Source organism: Nelusetta ayraudi, unplaced genomic scaffold, assembly GCF_046127955.1.
Source record: "Nelusetta ayraudi isolate G7.1 ecotype Tasmania unplaced genomic scaffold, CSIRO-AGI_Nayr_v1 ptg000019l, whole genome shotgun sequence".
In the NCBI taxonomy this organism is placed as follows: domain Eukaryota; kingdom Metazoa; phylum Chordata; class Actinopteri; order Tetraodontiformes; family Monacanthidae; genus Nelusetta; species Nelusetta ayraudi.
Window position 1 is genome coordinate 6,938,188 of NW_027466069.1, and position 21,813 is coordinate 6,960,000.

The window sequence follows — 21,813 nt, forward strand, 5'->3', positions numbered from 1 at the left end:
AGACCTATTCAATTTTGTTGAATCCCACCAAAAACGGTACTACTTTTATTGTGGGCAAAACCTGCTTTCAAAGCACCACGAATTACAGCTCTTCATACTTTAATCTTCTGAGAACCAAAAATAGGAGGAACTTCGACGTGACATCTGCAACTTGCAGCTCAGCCGCAAGGAGTCCAAAAAGTTAGTTATTCTAATTTGTCTATTTTCTATTGTTGCCCCTCACTCGTCTCCTTTATTTGGTCCCCGTTTGGAGCACCTAGGAACCATCGAGCCGTGCCTTGTTTCCCAGGATTGAAGACGGACGACCTGACCGAGGAGCAAACCAAAATGGCGAACCAAGAGGAGTTTGTGAGGGAGTTCGTAGCTGTTACTGATGTGGACGAGGAGAGGGCCCGGTTCTTCCTGGAGTCCTCCGGCTGGAATTTGCAGGTGCGAGTTTCACGGGGCTCCCGATCAAGCTACGAGGGAGACGTCGGCGTCCAATCCGGGGACAAATCGTGCGGGGAGAGCGCAGGTGTCAAAGAGTTGTTAGCTCGCCGGCTACCGTTAGCCCGGGTTGCCGGCAATTTGTGCAAGTCACCCTTTGACAATGGCCCCACCGCAATCTGCCGCCGGCGAAACAACAGTTGCACGTTGATTTTTGTTAAAACACGCAGTTTTCCGCATCAGTTAACCCTCTTCTTCATTTTAAACCCGGGTGAAATTTAGCGGAGCCTCTGCTAATGCTAGTCTTCCCTTCACTCCAGTTGTTCCCTTCAGTTAGCTTTAGCATGTAGCTCGAGCTGTGCTCCTATCCGGCCAATTCATTTCGTTGTATTGGAGTGTGTTTTGCATTTTTATGTACCCACTGTTGGCAGCTGGTCGAACATTTACAGTTAGTTTATTAAATGGCGTCACTGCGGTTGTGGACTGCTACAAAAGAAGTTTAGTGGAAGAACTGGTGTGTCCTTTCGGTCCAGCGAGCTCGACGTCTCGAATGAACAGAACAATATCAAGCTACAACACAGCATACAGGAACAGCTGCAGTGTCACTTTCGCTTTTCGATTGGTGGAAGTCTACTGAGCCATAAAGGGCGACGATAGCTTGCTGTACGCGGGTTAGCTGTCTCATGACAACAAAACCCGTAAAAGTTTGGCACCTGTTAGGATAATCGCTTGCGTAAGCCGTCTAAATTGTGTCGTGACGTTGTATTGGCAGCTGGCCCTCGCTAGTTTCTTTGAGGATGGAGCGGATGACGACATCGTGACGCTTCCTCAGCCAGAGGGAGGCTCCTCTGTGTCCAGGTCTGCAGGGCCCAGGTAGGTCATGGTCCAAACCTCCAAATCACTGGCCTTCGTCCAGCCACTGACTCTCAAACTGCGTCTCACAAGCCAAACTCTTCGACTTTACATTTTGTGAATTCATCATATATATATGGATCTATTTTCTCCTCATCATCAGTGCTCAGCCCAGGGTGACGTCCTTCAGGGATTTGATGCAGGAGGCCGAGGATGACAGCGATGAAGAGGAAGGCCAAAGGTGAGCTCACTATCTGCTATTAAACTATGAAGCTGCCACAAATAAAACCACACGTGTGTGTGTGTGTGTGTGTGTGTGTGTGTGTGTGTGTGTGTGTGTGTGTGTGTGTGTGTGTGTGTGTGTGTGTGTGTGTGTGTGTGTGTGTGTGTGTGTCCTCGTCCTCCCTCACACCTTCTTTGCTGCCTCGATGCCGCACCTCCGCGTGGACGCTTCCAGAATGCGTCAAACTATTGTGGCTCTCTGCCTTTTCGTCCGCTGTGAGTTTTCTGCAGAGTCGACGTTTCCTGCTGCGGCTGGCAGAGCCGCAGCCTCCTGGTTCAGCACTGTTGGGTGTCGCCGATGGTCTTCACTTCATTTGAATTGCTCACAGTTAATTGTCCGAGTTCGGTGTGGCAGCACATACATGCATTCCACCAGCCCTTCGTCCTGATTGGCTGATAGTAAACGATTGGCGATCAGCTGATGGTGATTCTATAAAGTCAAGCAGTTGTTTTTGCTCCTATGAATCCTTTTTTTTTTTTTTTTTTTTTCTCGAGTTCCTCTTTCCTCGGAGCTGCTCATCTCACTCAAAACTAAGTGTATCCATCTTGTGCCTCTTGTGCTTTTTGCCTCGGCAGGTTCTTCGCGGGGGGGTCGGAGCGCAGCGGGCAGCAGATCGTTGGGCCGCCGAAGAAGAAGAGCTCAAACGAAGTGGTGGAGGATTTGTTCAAGGGGGCCAAGGAGCACGGAGCCGTGGCCCTGGAACGCAGTGGGAAGGGCTCCGGAGAGCCCAGCAGATCCCGGGTACGTCCAGACACCCAACCACCCTCCTGTCCTCTCTTCTCCTGCGACGTCTTTGAGTTTTGTGTTCCTTATCGCCGTCTCTTCCTGGAACTCAGCCCTTCATCGGCGGAGGCTACAGGTTAGGGGCGGCGACAGAGGAGGAGTCGGCGTATGTGGCCGGAGAGAGGCAGGGCGCCAACAGCCAGCAGGACGTGAGTACCATCAGTAGGCGACGTCTTGGCCTCTCAGTTGCTTCACACTGGGGAGGAAAATATGCAGTTACCAGACGCTAAAGCTAAGAGGTCTGCGTCACCTCTTTCTGCTCGTGCAGCTCCCTTCGTGTGATCACACTGAGGGCAAATTTATCACCGTCAGCAACGGAAGGCTGTTTCCAAGCGGTGCAGTCGAAACGCACACATGCGCTCGCTCGGCCTCCTCCTGCATTAGCATTTAGATGTGATGTCTGGACCATCGGCTTGCACCCATACAAATGCTGTTTATCTCGCTGATTCCCAGGTTTCAGCACATAAACATGCAAATCCTCCACTGAACACTCGCACACAGGATGCGTCGCTTCTTATCTGCTGCCCTGCGCTGCTAGAATACAACAAGGCAACTCACTTTCTGCTGCTGCATCCGTTTCTGCGATGGCGATTTGATAGCAGCGGCACTTTGCATTCGGACAGAGAACGTCAGTTAAAACCTCAGTGGATGTCGGACCTGAACACCAATAACTGCAGATGTTTAACTGCTGTGTGTGTGTGTGTGTGTAGGTCCACGTGGTGCTAAAGCTGTGGAAAGCAGGCTTCAGTCTGGATGACGGCGAGCTGAGAAACTACAACGACCCGGGCAACGCCAACTTCCTGGAGGCCATCAGGAGAGGGTGGGATGATTCCCTCGACTGGTCATGTGACGTCACAGGTCCTCCCTGCGCGTGACCTCCCTGTGACCCCTCCTCTCGTCCTCTTCCCTCCCGTGCAGTGAGATTCCCCTGGAGCTGAGGCAGAGGTCCAGGGGAGGGCAGGTCAACCTGGACATGGAGGACCACCGGGACGAGGACTTCGCCAAACCCAGGATGGCCTTCAGGGCCTTTGGAGGTGAAGGACAGAAGCTGGGCAGGTGAGAGCGTCAAGCAGTTTTCAGGTTGCGTGTTCTTCCTTTCCCAAAATTTGCCCAATGTGGCATAAATGAAGGCATTCCATTCTATTGTATTCCGTTGGAGAGCTCCCATGGATGATGTTTTCAGCTACGGAGCAACTTGTACACAAAGAAATGTTTTTGGTGTTGAGGTTGATGCACTCAGCGGCTGTGGTGAAACCCTGCAGGACCTGATCCAGGTCTTCAGCAGTGCCTGGAAACCCGGATCTGCTACCTTGTTAAACCAGCAGCAGAACTGCCTGCTCAAGTGTGAAAGTCAGAAAGTTTGTCCAGTGCTAAATGTTGTCTGGCGGCTCCTTCCGGACAGACGTCTTGTCTGCTGTGTCAGTTTTTTTTTTTTTTTTTTTTTTTTTTAAATCTGAGCAGCTCCAGACGACTGAGAAAGGAAACCACCAGCTGCTCTTCAAAACAGACTGACCAAACCAGTCAGACTGGTTAATTTGAACCATTATTTTTTATTTCTTTTTAACCGACTACCTTAAACCGCACATCACCGAGCCCCGCCCTCTTGTCATGTGACTTGTTACGACAAGTCACAGCAGATCAATGTCTTTTTTTTTCTCTCTCTCTCTTCCTTCCGTCTTCCCTCTCTGCAGCGCCACCCCCGAGCTGACCTCGCCACCGCCCACCTCCCAGCAGGACCAGGCCGCCAACGAGGCCCAGGCCAGCGCCTCGGTCGGCCTCGACTCCTCCCAGCCCGTCACCAACATCCAGATCCGACTGGCCGACGGCGGGCGGCTGGTGCAGAAGTTCAACCACACCCACAGGTGAGGGCGCCGGCGGCCGCTCGCTCTTCGTCTTCTTGGCCACGCTTCGCCGAACTGACACCCTCTACCCTCCCTCCTCCCGCAGGGTGTCGGACCTGCGGCAGTTTGTGGTGGCGGCACGGCCCGCCATGGCCGCGCGCGAGTTCGTCCTCATGACGACCTTCCCCAACAAGGAGCTGACGGACGAGAGCAGCACGCTGCAGCAGGCCGGCCTCCTCAACGCCGTCATCGTCCAGCAGCTAAAGTGAGCGGGCGAGGAAGGGTGGGTGGAGGAGGAGGAAGAGGAAAAAGAAGGAGAAGTGAAAAATGACCCCCTCACTACCACCGCCACCGCCGCCACAACACCACACTTGCTGCTGCCCCCTGGTGGTGCGGCTGAGCAACTGCAGCCCTGCTGCTTCTTTAGGGAGGAAGAATCATGGACTTATGTATGGACTCGTAATTTCTGATTTATTTTTGGTTTTTTGTATTTCTAAAGGTTCTCATGACACTCTGCTTATGCCCCCCCCCCCCCCTCCCCGGGTCAGCTCAGCTGGACGAGACGCCTTCTGATCAAGTTGATTTGATTGTTTTATTGGCTGCAGTGGATGGTTTCAGCAGTTTGGGTGCCGAGACGATCATTAACCCCGTCCGTCATTAACTCCCCCACCCTCCCCTCAACTTTAACCCCCTGTATTAACCTCCAGTTGGACCATCAGCCCCTCCCTCCCTCCACGATGAACAAGTAGCCTTATGCTCCTTCGTCCACCTGCAGAACTTCATCGCCTCCAGTTCCTGTGAAGATGGAGTTGTTATTTTTTTAAAACTGCCTTTCTTTCCTTCCCAGTTTGTCCCAGTTTTGATCCGGTGTAGCGGTTACACTGGGCGCTACTAAAACAAAAGTGTGTAGCTCCTCATCACTGGTTTGTAGTAGAGGAAGCGGGACCCCACCCCTCCCCACTTCACACCCGACATCCTCTATGCATCCTGGGAGTACACAGAAATCTGTTTGGACCTCTGGTTAAATAAATCCATTTTATGGTTGATGTATAAAGAAATGTCCTGTCCTGTGGTCTCTTCCGTTATCATGACGGCATCTTCCAGCACAGAGCTGCAGTGCGAGCGGGACAAACCCTGAGCGTTTCAAATATTGCTGCTCATTAACTGATGCGTGCAGCTTGTTTTCGTTGTTGCTTTTAAACTTATAATTGTAAACGTATATAATAAACTTATGTTTATTCCTTAACTTTGTAGGCGGTGCACGCTCTGCCGTGTTGCTCGATATTGTGGCCTCGTCATAACGACCCCACCAGAACTCTTCATCGACTGTCAGAGGTCCTCGTCTGTTAAATGCGTGTTAACAGCGCGCTGGATGGGAGCCGGACTCCATCTCCTTGTGCCGTTAACATTTTATTCCTCGCTGATGTATAATTGCCCCCCCAGGGTATTGGCCTCGCTCGCTGCTGGTATTCCCGTTAAGAGAGTTTGCTGTAGGAGGCGGCCAGAGCAACTTGCACGGAGGCAGATGAACCTGCTGATGGTTCAGCTCATGTCTGAATAAATACTGAGTGCCACCTTCCCTTAGCTGCAGCGGCCCCAGTAACCTGAAAACCCTGCATGAGGTCTGACTTGGAGAACAAATGATTTCTGATGTGTGTCAGCTGACCGCACAGTAGTGGGCAACCACAGAGATGTTTTTGAAATAAGAGCCCTAACCTGGAGGTGAACGTAGGTGGATTCGGTACAATGAACAATTTATACCACTTTTTCTGATGAAGTACAGAATTTCCCTTGAAATTAGATTTTTATTATTATTACACTTGAGTATGTGTGGGCTGTTTTGGCGCGTCAGTCACTAGGTCACATGACACGGAAGCTACCGGAAAGTCGTCAAGTCACCCAGTCAGTCACATGACGTGGAAACAACTGGGCCAAATGATGAAAAATTGTGCTAAAACGTTTAAAAAAAAGGCGGCGTTGTGTTTCTGAAAAAATATTTTTATCAATCAACAGGGAGTCGGTGGGTCACATGACACGGAAACCCCCGTTTCTTTCCCATTTCTGGGCTTAAAATATTGCGATTGTACCACTTCAAGGAGTCACCAAAAAGGAAAATAAAGAAAAAGTCACCACCAGGGGTCGCGCTCTTGTGGGCCACTTCTTATTTTTTTGAAAGAGCCGTGAAGCGGAAGAGACGCTGCGCATGAGCAGTAGCCGCCACTGGCTCCACTCCCCGCAGCGCGCCGAGCCAAGCCAGAGAGAGAGAGAGAGAGAGAGAGAGAGAGAGAGAGAGAGAGAGGCAGCCAGGCAGGAGACTCGCCGGAGGAGCAGACAGACAGACGGACGGACGGTCGGACGGACTGCGGGACGAGCGCTGCCGGTTGCGGGGGGACAGCTGCAGACATGGGAGTGGAGATCGAGACCATCACGTCGGGCGACGGTGAGAACCCGCAGCCACCCATCACACACACACACACACACACACACACACACACACACACACACACACACACACACACACACACACACACTGCGGTGCGGCTCGTCCGAGTCCGAGGTAACGAGCTCCTGTTCGGTTTCCCTCCGCAGGAAGGACTTTCCCCAAAAAAGGACAGACGTGCGTGGTGCATTATGTCGGTGAGTTGCAAATCACAAACTTACTTCTTCTCACACCACCACCACCACCACCACCACCCAAACCCCGCGTTCCTTCCGCACATTTTCCACCGAAGGCCGCCAACCGTCCTCCCGTCCGTCCGTCCGTCCGTGCGGGATGCAGCCCCGCATGGTGTCAGTCAGCCAGCCAGCCGGTCGGCCAGCTGCTGCTGTTTTTGCTGCAAATAGCGACGCATTTCTCCAGTTGCAGCCCGCATTGTTCGCGCCACTAGCGCCACTTTTCTTTTTTCTTTCCTTTCTTTTCTTTCTTTCTTTTTTTTTTTTTTTTTTTGGCGTTGCGCAGGCTGCGCAGCGCCACCCCTCCCCTAAAAAAAAAAGAAAAAAGAAAATGTTCCACGGGCCCTGCAAGCTTTCCAGCCCGGGCAGTGATTTCTCCTTCTCCCCCTCTCAGTAGGGCAGACAGCCAGGCAGCACTGTCAGTGAGTCAACCAGCCAGCCATTCAGTCAGTCAGTCTTTAACCCATTCAGCGCCCCCTCATGCGTTTTGTTTTTTCCCCCCCTTCGGATGGCGGCTGGTCCCGCTGTGCTGCTTCCTCGGTGCGCAGTTTGTCCTCATTTCAGAGCCCCCAGGTGGAGGGAGGGGGTGAGGGAGGCAGACAGACTGCAGCTCAGACAGACAGACAGCGGGGCTTTTAAATCCCGTCTCATTTCCACCGCTTTTCTGTCTTTGTTGGGAATTTAAGGGGGGGGGGGGGTTGGGTTGGCGGCATTGAGCGGATTAAACTGTCTGGCCGTCGGCAGCATATTCCCAGCTTTCATTATTACTATTATTACTATTATTATTATTACTCCCATCATATGTGTGTCCATTATTAGGCCGATGGCTTAATTTACGTTTGACTTCATTTTCAGTAAACTGTAAATAAATACAGTTTTGGTTTTGGTATGAGTGGTTTTGTACAAGATGGCGTACTAGCACCAGGTCTAGCTTGCCTGTTTTTTTTTTTGTTTTTTTAATTCATCCCCTCGAAAACTAAGTGATGCCCAAGAACCAAAGAGTGTCAAGACCAAGTCCAAACCCCAGCACTGCTACACTGTTGGAGGCCGAGCACTGGACTTGGCCAGGTGGCGGGCAGGCAACCAAAGTTATTTAGTCCTGTAGGTGGCCAATCGGGGGCGCTGTGTCTAATGGTAAGATTTCCTTATTCTCGCTAGTAAAAAAAAACTTTATTGTTCTGTTCTAGTGCTAATCTCACAGGTATTTGGATGCAAAAGAGTGTTTGGTTCAATCACCGTCCACAGGATTAGCCGAGTTAGCAGCGCTAACGGGGGCTTGAACGTGCACAGCTGAGAAAAGAACAGCAAATTATGTGAAGCAATGCCAGTGGGAGGAGTCTGACAACTAAAAAAAAATCTAGTTCTTACCGTAACACAGTACACTAATACTGTAAAGTGTACGTGCAAAGAGGCTAAAGTGAGAGGTAGATTAAAAGGTGGAGCGGTGTGTGGAAACGCAAAGTGATCCGTGCAGCGTCAGTGGGTTACCGGAGGATTCCGAGTGTGCTTGCCTGCACCTGTTCTCCGTCTCCCGCCTGGTGCGACGGATGTAACTCACCCCGTAACACAAGCCGCCGACGTTACGTAAGATGGAGGAGGGCCGCGTCTCCGTCTGAAGTCTGTGCAGGCACCAGAGCTGCTGCTCTCTCTCTCTCTTTTCTTTTCTTTTTTTCCACTTTCCTTCGATTTTTAGCAAAATAACAAACAACAGGATTTCCTCTGTGGGCGTCCTCACTTCCTGCCAGCCTGGAAATGCCACATGAAACAGGACGTTCCGTCATCGCTCAGGCCCCTTTAAACAGAGACGGCCAGGGTTGAGAGACGCGGAGCTCCTTCTAAAGGACAAACTCACGCCGTCAGCAGTCGGACCTAAAAAAAAACAAAAAACAGAAAAAACATCATAAATAATATCACTGTACTGCTCCAATCTTGATCTAGTGAATACTTTTGAATTTGTATTATATTTATCTGTCTGTTCATTTTTCAGTTATTGCAGATTGTGGATATTCTAGATTTTGGAATTTATTCATATAAATTTGCATATTTCTAAAGAAAGTATCATCATTATTATTATTTATCATTGTTGAAGATGACTTGACACACACACACACACACACACACACACACACACACACACACACACAGCTCTCCTCCTCTGACTCTGTGTCCGTCTCTCTCTCGTGAATTCTTGTGAATTTTGCCCTGGAGATGAGTAAGGAATCCGTCTCATCCAATCTGATCCTATCCGACAGGCTCGCTGGTCGACGGCCACAAGTTCGACTCGTCTCGCGACAGGGGCAAACCATTCCGCTTCAAGATCGGCAAGCAGGAGGTGATCCGCGGCTGGGAGGAGGGCATCGTGCAGGTAGGCGGAGCTTCTCAAACCTCCCGGACAGACGCAGCATGAGCCGGCCCTTTTTTTGGGGGTCTGTTTGTATTTGGAAGGGGAAGTCTAAACATAAAAAAAAAAAAATCAACAGGAATCACCTCAAAATAATGATTGTCGTCGAAAAATGCCTGATTTGAAAGGCTGCGTCAGACACCATTGCTGCGTCTCTGTCCCTGCAGATGAGCGTCGGCCAGAGGGCCAAGCTGACCTGCTCCTCCGACTTCGCCTACGGATCCAAAGGCCACCCAGGCATCATCCCGCCCGACGCCACCCTCATCTTCGACGTGGAGCTGTTGGGCCTGGAATGAAACGTGCCTGCAGCCTGATTCTTTTTTTTAATTTTTTAATTTTTTTTTAGTTTGTGTGAGTAAAAAAAACAAAAAAACTTCCCACTTCCCACAGGGAGACGGGTTGCCAGTTGTTGCAGGTCCGTCGTCAAATTGTCAAAATGATCACAGCCCAGTTTCCTTCAAACCTTTTGATGTGCATTTTGAAGACTAATTGGACAAAATTCCCTCTCAAGACATTGAGGAGCATTGTTCTTATTGGCTGATGCCAGCTGGTCTACTGGAATAGTTACGACTTGGCCAACGGACAGTAGTTCCTGAGATGCTCCGTCCGTCTTGTGCTGCTCCTTCACACAGTCATCACGTCCGTTCATTGGCTCCAAATCGCTTGATGAAAAATTCGACACTTTCACAATTTCATCTGAGCAAAAAAATAAAAGGTTTTCTGCCTGACATTTTATAGAAACACAACCAACACTCACAGCAATGCAGCGATCAAACGATTGTTAATTGAAAGCTGAAATTTAGAATTTTCTCTTTTAAAAAAGATCTTGGAAAAAAAACATTGAGCGCATTGAATGGCAGCTCTGATCGAAGGTCAGCTGCTCCTTCACATGCTCTACTAGTGGACTGCTGCTGGAAAAACTCTGACGTTTTGAAGAATAAATTCAAATCGATTCAATTTAAAAGCGTGGTGCCCAAGGTCGTTCGTGATTGGACACCTGAACAAGGACAGACTTCCTTGAGTGCAGCTTCATCACTCATCAGTAGTTACCGGCTAACGTGCTAATGGCGTCGCAAAAAACACTTGTGCACGTCGAGTTCTTTTGTTGGTTTTGGCTGAAAAGAGCCAGAAACGAATCCTGTTGTGTCATTTTTTTTCCTCGCCTCGTTGTGGTAAAGGACCCAGGGGAAGTATTAGGGGAGTGGCTCAGTCAACCAATCAGCATTCACTGCCTGCTCTGAACACTTCATACTGATTTATTGCTCATTCTTCTCCTTGTCGTCATTATTATATGTCCAGTTTTCGCTGTCGTGCGGCCACAAGAGTCAGCGATGTGATGCGTTACCTGTCCCTCCACAGGTGACTTCCTGCCTGGGTGACCTGGAGAGAAGTGAGGAGAGTGTGCACTTGGCTTGAGTCTACAGTTCCACTACTTCCTTTCATCCAACAACGACAGTTTGTGTTAGTTTTGTCTCTGTGACTGAGTGATTTACTTATATATCTAAATATATACATACATGCCTATAAATATATATATATATATATTATTATTATTATTATTATTATTATTTTCCATCCTATTCTTCCCTCCTACTTATGAGCCATCACCTTCTAAACCTCCATCTTCTTAGTCTCGGATCTGTTGATTTTTTTTTTTTTTTTTTTTTGATTTTTTCCTGTTTTTATTTGTGTCGGTTGTGCATGGTTACGCTGAGAAAGTACAAAACAACATTTCAAAGAAAAGCCAACGAACCACTAGCATAGCCGTGATCAAAGCGTGCTTGTTATATGCTTGTTATATGATGAAAGAAAATGAAAAGCACACACTTGTATCTCTCTCCAGATTTTCAAAAAAACGAGAGAAAAGAACATTTCTGTTCGGATTTTGACTTGTTTAAATTTTGCAGCTGTTGACTGTTGCGCACTGCTGCAACACGGACGTGACTTCACTGTGCGCCTCATTGTTGTTATTACTATTATTGAGCAAACACTTGATTTGCTTCTTCAGTCCGCTTGTTCACCGCCAGTGAGCTCCAGAGAGGTCATTGGCTGGAAGGAGAACCAATCACAGTTGTACATAGTCCTAACGCGTGCCTAAGAATCCTCACCGGACGCCCGGTTTCCTGTCTGCATGCCCGCACCCCGATGGAAAGCCTGATTTTAAAGACAAAAAAAAGGAAGGAAAAAAAAAGTTGTGCATTTTTTTGTCATCTTGTCGAGTCTTTAGAGGCCATTTAAAGCCATACACAATCCAGGCGGTGTCACCACAGGAAGTACACCAGTGCACATCAAATGGATCGCATTTATTTTTTTGTCTTATGTTCAATGCAAAGATATGCTTGAAACTCAGAGAGAGGAGCCAGTCAAATTGTGACCTCAGCTCAACTTATGTTGTCCAACATAACAAACCAGTGGTGTCTCCCCCCCCCCCCCCCCCCCGGAAGCCCACTTCCTGTCTCCGAGAGTGAACTAAGCTTGTGTACATTTAGTTTGCTAGACCGTCTTCTCCATCTTCTTCTTCTCCTTCTTCTTCTCCTTCTTCTTCTTGCCGTCTTTTTTGGCCGGCGCGCGAATCGAGGGCCCCGCTGCGCTCGGCGATCTGTGCTCGATCAAACCCTGCTGACTCGCCGGTGCCCGAGCTGCTTTTCTATCTAAACAAACACTTTTAAACGGAGTCGAAATGAAGGAGCGAGCCGAGCCGAGCCGAGCCGAGGGCGGCTGGTGTCACATGTCGGTCGAGCTGCCGGCGGCGTGACGGCGCTCCACCCCTGTACTGTGTAGTTATTCGCTGATACGTTACTGTATGCAGGCTAAACCAATGATGACGTATTTAAAAGGATAAATAAAAAAGAAGTGCTCTCCAGAGTTGTGGTCCCTGTGTCGTCACTGTGTGCCGTGAGAATGAGTTGGGGGGGATTGTGCGACAATGTGTTGGATGACGAGTGTGTCTGTGTGTTTGTTTTTGCCTCATGGCTGAGCTTTCGGCTCGTTTGTAGATGACTTACTGGGTGATGCAAAACTTGCAAATAATGCAACTGGGTTGCCGAGATTTCGCACTCGAAGTCCCGTCTGTCTTTGAAAGCTCCGATTTGGTTTCAGTCAGAAGCTGATACTCATGTCCTCTAAAGACAAACAGCATCTACAAGCTGCACTTAGGCAAAGAAGCCACTGCAGGCCGTCGGGAAATGAGCGAGTGGAGAGATAGATGTATGTGGATGCTCATTAAACCGTAATATTCAGATTTCTGCCTGACGACATGACACCTTTGCGTTAACCCGTAGATAAGCCATTTAATTAAATGAAGTGCTCCTGAGCTAACAGGGTTAAATGCTCTCCGTCAGGGTGAGGAGCTTTAGGCCAGACGCCTCCTTGGTTCCCTCAGTAAACCACAGCTGAATGACTTCCGTCTCGACACACTTATACTTTTATGTGACAGCAGGTTATAAGGCTTTTTCTCACACAGAGGCCTTTTTTTTTTTGTAGTGTTCAGCAGCTTGTTAAGCTGCTGCTCGTTTGACTTGGATGTGATCCGCTGCTCGTGGCTACGCTGACGTACCCCCCTCTCAGGATGCAGGATTTGCAGCCATCTGCTCCTTCTGTTTGTGCTGCAGTTACATAAGTGTGTGTCCACGACAAGAAGAACGCACACCCAAACACTTTTCACCTCTGGTATCAGTTTTCATTCCTTTCTTCTTCCTTTCTCAATAGAAAAATAAAAGTATGCACCCAGACCATCAGTTTGTTGACACTTCCATCACACCCCTCAACTCCTCCTCTCGTCTCACATTTCCCAGACTGCCTAATGACATCATAAGGGTTATTTCCCTCAGACTGACAAAAGCTTCACAAAGACTGCGCAGAACCGCTTTCACAGGCTGACGCATTTTTGGCTCAGAAATCAAGATGCACAGGTGACATAGAACGTTCAGTGACAGTTGATTGTGATGTTGGCTGTGTTGGCGTTCCATTGACAACCAACTTACAAAGTGTGATGGGCTATAAATTCAAATGCGTGATGACATTTGTGTCATAAATTTGACGCATTTTACTCAAAAAATGTTTTTATCTGTTGCGTTCAGCGCAGCCTTAATGATGACCTGTTACTCTTGAATGTAGCGACCATGCATCTATCTTTCGAATCAAAACAGTTGATTTCAATTTTGTTGTTTGAGTTGAAAACAAATAAGGAATCGGTGCATTGGCAAACACGCGTTATCATTGTCATTAATGAAACGGCTGGAGGTCTTTCACAAAAGTAAATAATATTGAAAAGGTCAAATGCCTTCAAAGAAACCCAAATTAGAAGAACATAAAGAAACAAAACATGTTTGTGGAAAGACTTTATTATTAATCCGCACCAAAAATAATTTGAAGCAATGTACTTTGAACAAATTGTTTCAAATGTTTGAAGTGGGCCAGGACGACAACAGTGGCGATTATTGCGATCATGACAAAAGAAAACCTCCAGTTTTTTTTTTTTTTTTTTTTTTTTTTTTTAAATCAAAATAAAGAGGAAGAAAAACAATCATGTGACCAATAACGGGGCGTCGTCGTCGCTGATTGACGTGGTTCCTCCTCGCGAGGAGCAGGAAGCCAGCGGTGACATCACTTTCCAGAAATCCCCTCCAGCGCAGCGCTGCCTCGGCGAACCCAAGCCAAGAAACAGGAACACAAAAGCCACTCGCTTCGCAGCTGTCCCACGGCTCTCAATCGTCCCACAGGATATTTTTTTGTTTCACCCGGGTCGTAACAGAGGAATTTCAGGTGAGTCCACGTCCACGACCGAACCGCCAGCAGTGTCGTGGAGCCTGGAACCGTTAGCCGAACAGCCAGGTTCCGTCTACCTTACCGAGCTAGCGCCGCGGCTAGCATGTCGCTTCCCCTGCCGTCCGTCAAGACCATATATCAGTAGAATTGAGGTCCGATAAGGATCGGCTAGCTTCAATAAATGAATAATAAATAAATAAAAAATACTTACAATGTCTGCAGTCTATCGCATGTGATTCTCTGCATTACATCTAAAGCTGTAAAAAATGTAATTCTACTCCTAAAAGATTATTAGCATATTGCGAATCGCCGCTGCAGTTAAATAACACTTTGGCTACATTGTGTCGTGGAACCGCTAACGGTGTGCCTGCCACCCATAAATGCGCGTTAAAGTTCAAGACTGGGTTATATAGAATTTTTTTATACATAAAAATATGTGTATACAAGCTGTTGTGTGTTGTGCCAGCGTATCCTAACGTAAAGTGAGCGCCCGGCCGTTTACGATAACAACAGTCGTCACGGCAGAAGCTCGGCGGCGCCTGTTTACGGAAGGTGCTCAGGTTATTACCCCCGTTAAGAACCCCTGTATAACACAAGGTGGCCCAGTAAAGCGGCCCCAGTATGGAGGGTGTGGGTCGGTTCCGGGCAGGACTGATCCTCTGTCACTCCCCCTGCCTCTTGTTTCCCAGCCGTGTCAATAGCCCGGGACCAGCTGCCAAGAAGAGACATTCTTGGGTATAAAAACAGCCGATTTGTTCAGGCTCCCTAAAGCCACCACCACCACCAACACCTCCTCTCTTTTTCCCCCTTCAAATTCCACTTCCCCAGCAGAACCCCCTCTGCTTTACTTGCTGCACTTTTGATTTTTAAGTAGCATTAGCATGGCGAGAAGCCTCGTCATTGTTGCTTGCATTTACGAGTCACAAAGTTGTCACTTTTCAACCCTGCATTCCAGTTTGGAGAATATGTTCTTCAGCAAAACCACCCTGATTCTGGGTTCTACAGATTGAAATCCGCTCTGAATAGGGCAAAGATGGAGAAGTTTGGATGTGTGTATTAATATGTGCACTTTTTTTTATTATTATTTAATACCACAATTCAAAGAATTGCACCCATTCTGCACTTCAGTAGTAGGTGTGAGTCATATTTTCCTTGTTTATTTGACCTAAAATGCCTTCCAACAAGTCAGAAGGAGGGAGGAATATAAAAGAGGGCAAACAGACACGGCTGAAAAGTAAACAGTGGCCGGCATTAAAATGGCCCTCTGTGTCGGCAAACAATGATACTCTTGTTTTTAGCAAGGACCGGGACTGAGAGAATGGAGTGTTGAGCTGGAGTAGCTGCGTAGAGAGAAGTCGCACTCATGTCGTTGTCGTCCAATGTCTCTGTTTGCTTTGAGCAAACTTGGCAACTTTTGATGACTCGAGCCAAAGTTTTGACCGTGAATTATGACACGCGGTTCCTAAGACATGAGTGTGAACTTGGTGGTAGAGCGTGTAAACAGAAATACTTTTAGAACGGCAAGATTTTCTCTCTTGACGCTTCCAGGAAGTAGCATAAATATCTTATCTTTGTCCCACCGAGGATGTAGAGCTGTATTGTGGTTATTACAGAAGAATGGAACATCGGCTAACTAATTTTCTGGTCATGTACGTCGCCTTGTTCCCACAAGTGGTGGTTTAGGTCTGTGCCTATTAGTCGGAAGAACATAAAAAGGTTCCAGATACAAGGATCGGTCCTGCAGAGCGTGTAATTCCTCCAGCAGTCCTGGGAACCAGGAAGTAGCTCCTGCTGCTTTGATTCTGTAATGCTTGTTTGTGTCCGTAATATCTTTAAGTGACTTGATTACAATGTTTATGGACTGTAATCTAGTTCTCCTGTGTTGTTTCCTTTTTCGCTCTTTTTTCCCCCCTTGTGTGCCTTGTGATTGTGACGCGTCAAATACGGTTTAGAGAAATGCTTGTGTAATGTCTTGTTTGGTTTTTGGCACATTCATGACTAGAAAGACAAATGTTCAGTTTGGTGACTTTCAGTGGCAGTTTTTTTTGGGGGGGGGGCGAACGAGCAGCTGGGCGGTTCGGCCCTTGAGTCCCTTGCAGGGATATTTACAGACTTTTCCAGCTCAAGCAGGTTTATTTTGGGGCTGTCGGGGCACAGAATCCAGTCATGTCGACGTGCGTGTGGGAGTCGGGGTATGTTTTAAAAAAGCCGAGGGTTAGGGCGTGGCTCTGCGGGAAGAGAGGAGTATCCTGTCAAAGGTCAACAAACCATTTTAAATGTATTATTGCCGCATAGCAGAGCCCGTGTGACGTCCCTGCGCTCGTACGTGGGGACACGCTTGTGTTTGTGGGAAGTCGTTATGTCACGGCGTGTCCCGGCCTGTTCTGCTGCACGGTGCATAATCACCGTCAGATGACTGCTCTCCCAGCTTTCATTTCCTCCCGCCGCTGCGCTCACTGTTTCCGATGACCACCGTTACCAAACCGCTGGCCGGCGTCACTTCTCCTGCCACTGCCTCGCGACTCCTCCGCTTTGCTTCTCCAGTAACAATTGTCGCAACTGTGCTCTTTTAGTTGTGCAATGATCTGAACTAGTCTATTTAGTCTCAGATGAGCGGGGACTTTACGAAAGGCTGCTTCGGCCTCGTGTTGTCGCTTCTCTTTCTGGACTTTGTGTCTTCTGAAGAGACTTCGCACCTTTCACTTGAATGGTTTTGCCATAACCTCGAATGCCCCCCCCCCCCCCCCCCCTCTGCATCTTGGGTAGGAACCAGAAAACAGGAGAGCGAATTAGCCACATGTATTATTGTTATTCTTATATACAACATCCAGCAGGTTGCAGTGAAGTGATTGGTGGAGTTGCTCCTAGTGGGTGACTGGTGGTCAGAGAGACTAAAGACGCAGATAAAGGCAAGGATTCCAGGCACTATCAGCATAAATATACCCTGTGTTGGTCAAGTATCTCATGAGAAGAAAAGTTCTGGTTATGTGGAAGCGGCCACCTTAGCATAGAAGGCGGGGAGAAGGAAGACAGGTGGCTGCTGGCACCAGAAGAATCCAGAACTAGAAGAATCCTTTCACAGAATCTTTTTCTCTGATGGTTTATGGAATCTGGATTCTCATTTTTGGGCCGTTGTTCTTTTAAAGGTATTGCCTATGAACTCTAAACAGAGGAGAAGGAGACTGTGAGAGTGAGCAGGTTCTGTGGAGACCAGGTGGAGACCAGTTGGAGGACAGTGGGGTTGAAGGGAGGAGAAGGCCGCAGGTCGTTCTGACCAGCCGGCAGCTTTTACAGCTCTGCAACCGCGACGGGCTGCAGCTAATCATACACAAGGCTCAGTTTTATGCAGTGAAGCATGTGATGTATGGTCACATGATGGCCATCACGAGTCCAGGTGAAACTGCGTGGCAAGAATCAAAACGGCGTGATTGCTTTCAGAGGTGACGCGGACGGAACAGGTTGAGGTGACGCAGCAGAGGAATCCTGAAGAGTGAATCTCAGAGCCTCGGTTCTTGTTCTGCACTGAAACCTTGAGGCGTGATCTTGACCGACAGCACCTGCAATTCCTTCAGGAGAGACAAGCACCCGAGTCCTGTTTAACAGAGTTAAGAGGCTTTTTTCTGATGTTTCTAGAACTTTCTTTAGTGGAAACTTCCAACAGAGTTCTGTTTGATGTCACGCCGGAGCGTTTAGCCGAGCCCCGAACGTCGACTGTAGCTTAATGGATTAATGGTGTTGTGCGGTGATAATGGCTGACGGGGTAATATGAGGCTAATGGGCTGCGAGGCCGATCTGCCTGTTTTGTTTTCCTTGCAAGGTCGTCCACTCACTGCCGCCTGTCTTCTCTCCTCAGGATGTCTCTGTATCCATCACTGGAGGACCTCAAGGTCGACAAAGTCATGAAGGTAAGAGCACAGCGGGGTCGGGGGCGGGGCGTCACTATCTCCCTGCTTCCTTCCTTCCTCCCGCCCTCCCTCTTCCTGCGTACTTTGCGCCGATCGATCGTCGGCGAGAGGCGAACGAGAAAATGTGAGTCTGTCAGCCGCAGCGGCGTTGGAATATAAAACAAACTGTGGCGGCGCGACAGTATGTCAGCAGGGCAGCGGGAGGAAACCAGGAAACCACAAGGTTTCCAGCTGTCAGATTTTAAAAAAATCTCGCTCGAGCGTCAGCCTCGTTTCAAGCACCTGTGTCGCTCGTCCTGTGCGGACGAGCAGAGTGCAGAGAGTGACGCGCTGAGTGGCGGACTGCGGTTCTCACTCCCCTCCGCTGCTCCTCACCGGGGGCCGAAAAAAAAACCCAGCAGCTCAAGCGAGCAGTAGCCTCGCCGCCTGGTGTCTGCAGCAGCACTGGTTGCGTTGCCATTAGAGTTTTATCGCCAAAATGAAAGCGATATTTCCAAAATTTCGACAAACTGCAATTGGGGTTTGCAAGGTGTTTCCATGGAATGGTGCGAAGCTCATGAGCTGTAGTTCTCGTAAAACCTGGTCCTGCAAGATTTTATCAGAAATCTTATATCAATCTTGCTCAGTTTACGAGATTTTACGAGAATTACGTTTGCTTTTGTTCGTTTACTTTTATTGCGATATTTCGGTTTTGTGCAATTCCAGGGGTCATGGGCACGCAGCTACTGATGCACCTCCGACAGCGTGAAGCAGACAGTATTGCATCACTCATGAAACCAAAAATGCACGCATACAAACGGCACAGAGCCGAGAGACCTTTCGGCTGCTTTCATATTTGCACAAACACTTGAAATTGAAACTCAAAACTCTTTGAATTTTGCTGCGCAGGAAGCGAAATAACGCGGCTGCCGGTTTCTGTTTCACTTTGTGTCTGATGGCTTTCTGCTCATGGTTCTGTAGCGTAGATCCCAGCTGACAGTCTTCAGCTTCGCCCCGGTGCTGACTTGTGTGTGCGTGTGCGCTTCCTCTCCAGGCCCAGGCCCAGTTTGCCCAGACCACCGCTGGGATGCCGGCCATCGCCGAGGGAACCTACCAGCCCCCGCTGGCCACCGCTGGGATGCCTTCATCAAGTGAGTTTCTTGTTGTGGGGAAACTTTGGTCTCGGGAGCCAATCAGAAGCCTCCTGTCTCCCCTAGCCTGTGTGTGTGTGTGTGTGTGTGTGTGTGTGTGTGTGTGTGTGTGTGTGTGTGTGTGTGTGTGTGTGTGTGTGTGTGTGTGTGTGTGTGTGTGGTGGCAGTGGAGGGAGGCAGGCAGTGGAGGATGAAGGGAGACTTCATCCTGCCTCCGACCACTCACTCCCTGCCTGTTTGTCTCCCTGTGAGCACCGACTCCATGTTAAGCTGAAGCAGTTTGGAGGAGCAGGTGCAGAGAGGAGGCGTCCTCGCCTCCCCCAGAGATTCCTGCTCTCCTCTCTCGCCTCCTTCTTCTTCTTCTTCTCCTCCTCCCTCCTCCCACTCGTCCTCGTCCTCCCGGCCCTGTTTGGACGCCACTCCGCTCCTCTGGGCTTCTCTGCTCTTTTGTTTTCACCTCGGCGCAGCTCACTGGGAGTCGCCATGGAGACGGGCTCTGGTAGCCGTGCTGGGACAGATGATAGGAGGAGGAGGAGGAGGTGGAAGAGGAGGTGGAGGCTTGAAAAGGGAGGAGGCAGAGTCAGTCTTTGCATTCCTGATCAGCAGACGACCTGCTGGCCATCAGCTCTGGACCACACAGCCTGGACTGGCTCAGGACTCAGTGTTCAAGTTATCAGAACACGTTGACAGCGGCTTTAACATCCTGATTGGCTTGGTTGTATCAGGCCAGCTAGTTCCACACACATCCATGTCCTTTTTTTCACTCCCTTTGAAAACATCCCTTGGAGTTTAGCAAAGTCTGCAGCTCAGGACAGACATTTGGAATGGAGGTTAGGAGAGATTCAATGTAATTGGCTCTTGAAGATGTTTTGGGTTTCTTGTAAAAAAAAAGAAGAAAGAAAGTCATTTTAAGAGATCTCCACGAAAGAGGATTAGGGCTACAACAAGGGAAAGAAATATTACAGAAAGGAGGTTATTATTTAAGTTTTCATTTCAAGTTTTACGTTGAAATTTTGAAAATAAAGTCAGAATTTCCATGAAAAAAAGTCGACGTACAAAAAGACGAAATTTCATAAATAAAGTTGACATTTCGTGAATAAAGTTGACGTTAAAAAAAGAAGAAAAATTGCAAAATTTCCATTTTATTCATGCAATTTTGACTTTAATCTCGAAATGTAAACTTTATTCTTGAATTGGAAACTTGAAAAAAAAAAAAAAAGATATCTCAGTTTTTTTTCTCTTCTTGTGGCCCTAATCCTCTACCGCAGATCTCGGTGTAGGAGTCATGATGAGTCTAATAAAAAGAAAAATCATTTCATAGACTTGTGAGCTTACTCCTTTAATTACTGTGCCATGAGCTGCCTGCCGCTGAGACTCGGTCCTCTACCAGTCTGTGTGTGTGTGTGTGTGTGCGGTGACTATAGACTTGCCTCTACCTGAACCCGATCATTACCTGGCTCATTGTGCAACCTGAGTAGCGATCCTCCGACTTGACTTATCGCCTCGCCGATGATTTGAAACCGAGGTTGGCACAAATTAAAACCACCCGAACTCCTGCACAAAGTCGGCGACGTCGAGCCACAGTCGCACGCTGGGGCGCAAAATAGCAAATGTGAGCTACTTTGCAGCACGATGGGAAACGCGGTCCATCACGGTAACGTACAGTGTTTGAACTGCAAGGAGGAGCAACACCCAAGGCTGCGGCTTGAACAGGCACATTCATTAGGGGTGTTGAGCCTCTGGTGCAACAAAACATTGAGACACTCTGCTGACATGCCAGAGAGAATCTTTTTCAAAAGTGCTACATTTACTGACACAATCGTGCAGAATCAGTTCAGAAAAACCGGTGTGGAGAACTCAACTGGCCTGCTGGAATCGGTTCTTTTCAAGACGGATGTGTGAGAACTCAGATCGCAGTTCTGCCTCGTGAGGCTGATTAAACACGACTTCCTCAGTGGGGCTGAGATGTGAACCGCCCGTCCCGACTCGCACTGCGCTCATAACCGCACGGCCGCTTTTCTCGTCGCGCCTTTTGTCTCTTTACTGCTCTAAAGTGGGAAACAAACACATGGTGGCAATCAGCCTCGCCAGCACGCGGCAATCGCTGATCTTCCCAAGTATTTTCCAGGCGCATTGTAGACTCCTAACAAGCCCACATTCCTGACCCCCCCACCCCCTACTCAGAGTTAGTTAGACCTGCCGTCCGCCTGCTGCGGAACGTTGCGGCTTTATCCCCACTCGTGTTTGGTCCCAGAACTCCAGGAAGACAGGAATGAAAAGCCGGACGAGTTTTCACATCACGTGTGCAAATTATGCAATGTTTGCTCGCCCTCTCTCCATGGCGACGCTCTCTCACTCTCTCTCTCTCTCTCTCTCTCTCTCTCTCTCACCTCCCACACGGCCTCCTCCTCCCCTGTGTTCCAGCCCTCTACCCCAACCTGGAGGAGCTGGGAGACTACATGGGCCTGGCCCTCAACAGCGACGAAGTCCAGAGGAACCTGGCCCTGGTGCCGGTGGCCGACAGCGTGAGTACAGTGTGTGTGTGTGTGTGTGTGTGTGTGTGTGTGTGTGTGTGTGTGTGTGTGTGTGTGTGTGTGTGTGTGTGTGTGTGTGTGTGTGTGTGTGTGTAAGAGAGAGAGAGAGAGAGAGAGAGAGAGTCTGCAGATGCAAACAACAGTGTATGGAAGCAGTGAGGGGACGTCCACTTGGTCTCTAATGCACCCAGACCTTCTTCCTACATTACCCATAATGC

General features: G+C 48.7%; 3 protein-coding genes across 4 annotated transcripts in view; all 3 read left to right on the top strand.

The window, feature by feature from the left end:
* Positions 1–260: 260 nt before the first annotated feature.
* nsfl1c (NSFL1 (p97) cofactor (p47)) lies at positions 261–5,243 on the top strand. Its single transcript, XM_076026689.1, has 10 exons — positions 261–429; positions 1,199–1,299; positions 1,442–1,519; positions 2,137–2,302; positions 2,398–2,493; positions 3,055–3,164; positions 3,263–3,400; positions 4,036–4,206; positions 4,292–4,450; positions 5,033–5,243. Exons 1-10 carry the CDS (start codon positions 328–330, stop codon positions 5,046–5,048), a joined length of 1,137 nt encoding a protein of 378 aa, XP_075882804.1. The 5' UTR covers positions 261–327; the 3' UTR covers positions 5,049–5,243.
* A 1,208-nt stretch (positions 5,244–6,451) lies between these two features.
* Positions 6,452–12,124, top strand: fkbp1ab (FKBP prolyl isomerase 1Ab). The gene is made up of 5 exons (XM_076026690.1): positions 6,452–6,625; positions 6,775–6,822; positions 9,111–9,223; positions 9,427–9,610; positions 10,619–12,124. The coding sequence occupies exons 1-4, from the start codon at positions 6,589–6,591 to the stop codon at positions 9,553–9,555; spliced, it is 327 nt and encodes a 108-aa protein (XP_075882805.1). The 5' UTR covers positions 6,452–6,588; the 3' UTR covers positions 9,556–9,610; positions 10,619–12,124.
* A 1,730-nt stretch (positions 12,125–13,854) lies between these two features.
* The window catches only part of sdcbp2 (syndecan binding protein (syntenin) 2), a 12,773-nt gene continuing 4,814 nt past the window's right edge, over positions 13,855–21,813 (top strand). The window contains exons 1-4 of one of the 2 annotated variants that reach the window (XM_076026692.1): positions 13,855–14,023; positions 17,880–17,931; positions 18,965–19,061; positions 21,486–21,586. In XM_076026692.1, the coding sequence (XP_075882807.1) occupies positions 17,881–17,931; positions 18,965–19,061; positions 21,486–21,586 (249 nt within the window). In that variant the 5' untranslated portion in view covers positions 13,855–14,023; position 17,880. Of the gene's footprint in view, positions 14,024–17,148; positions 17,173–17,879; positions 17,932–18,964; positions 19,062–21,485; positions 21,587–21,813 lie in introns of those variants that run through there. The other variant, XM_076026693.1, reaches the window with a different exon arrangement.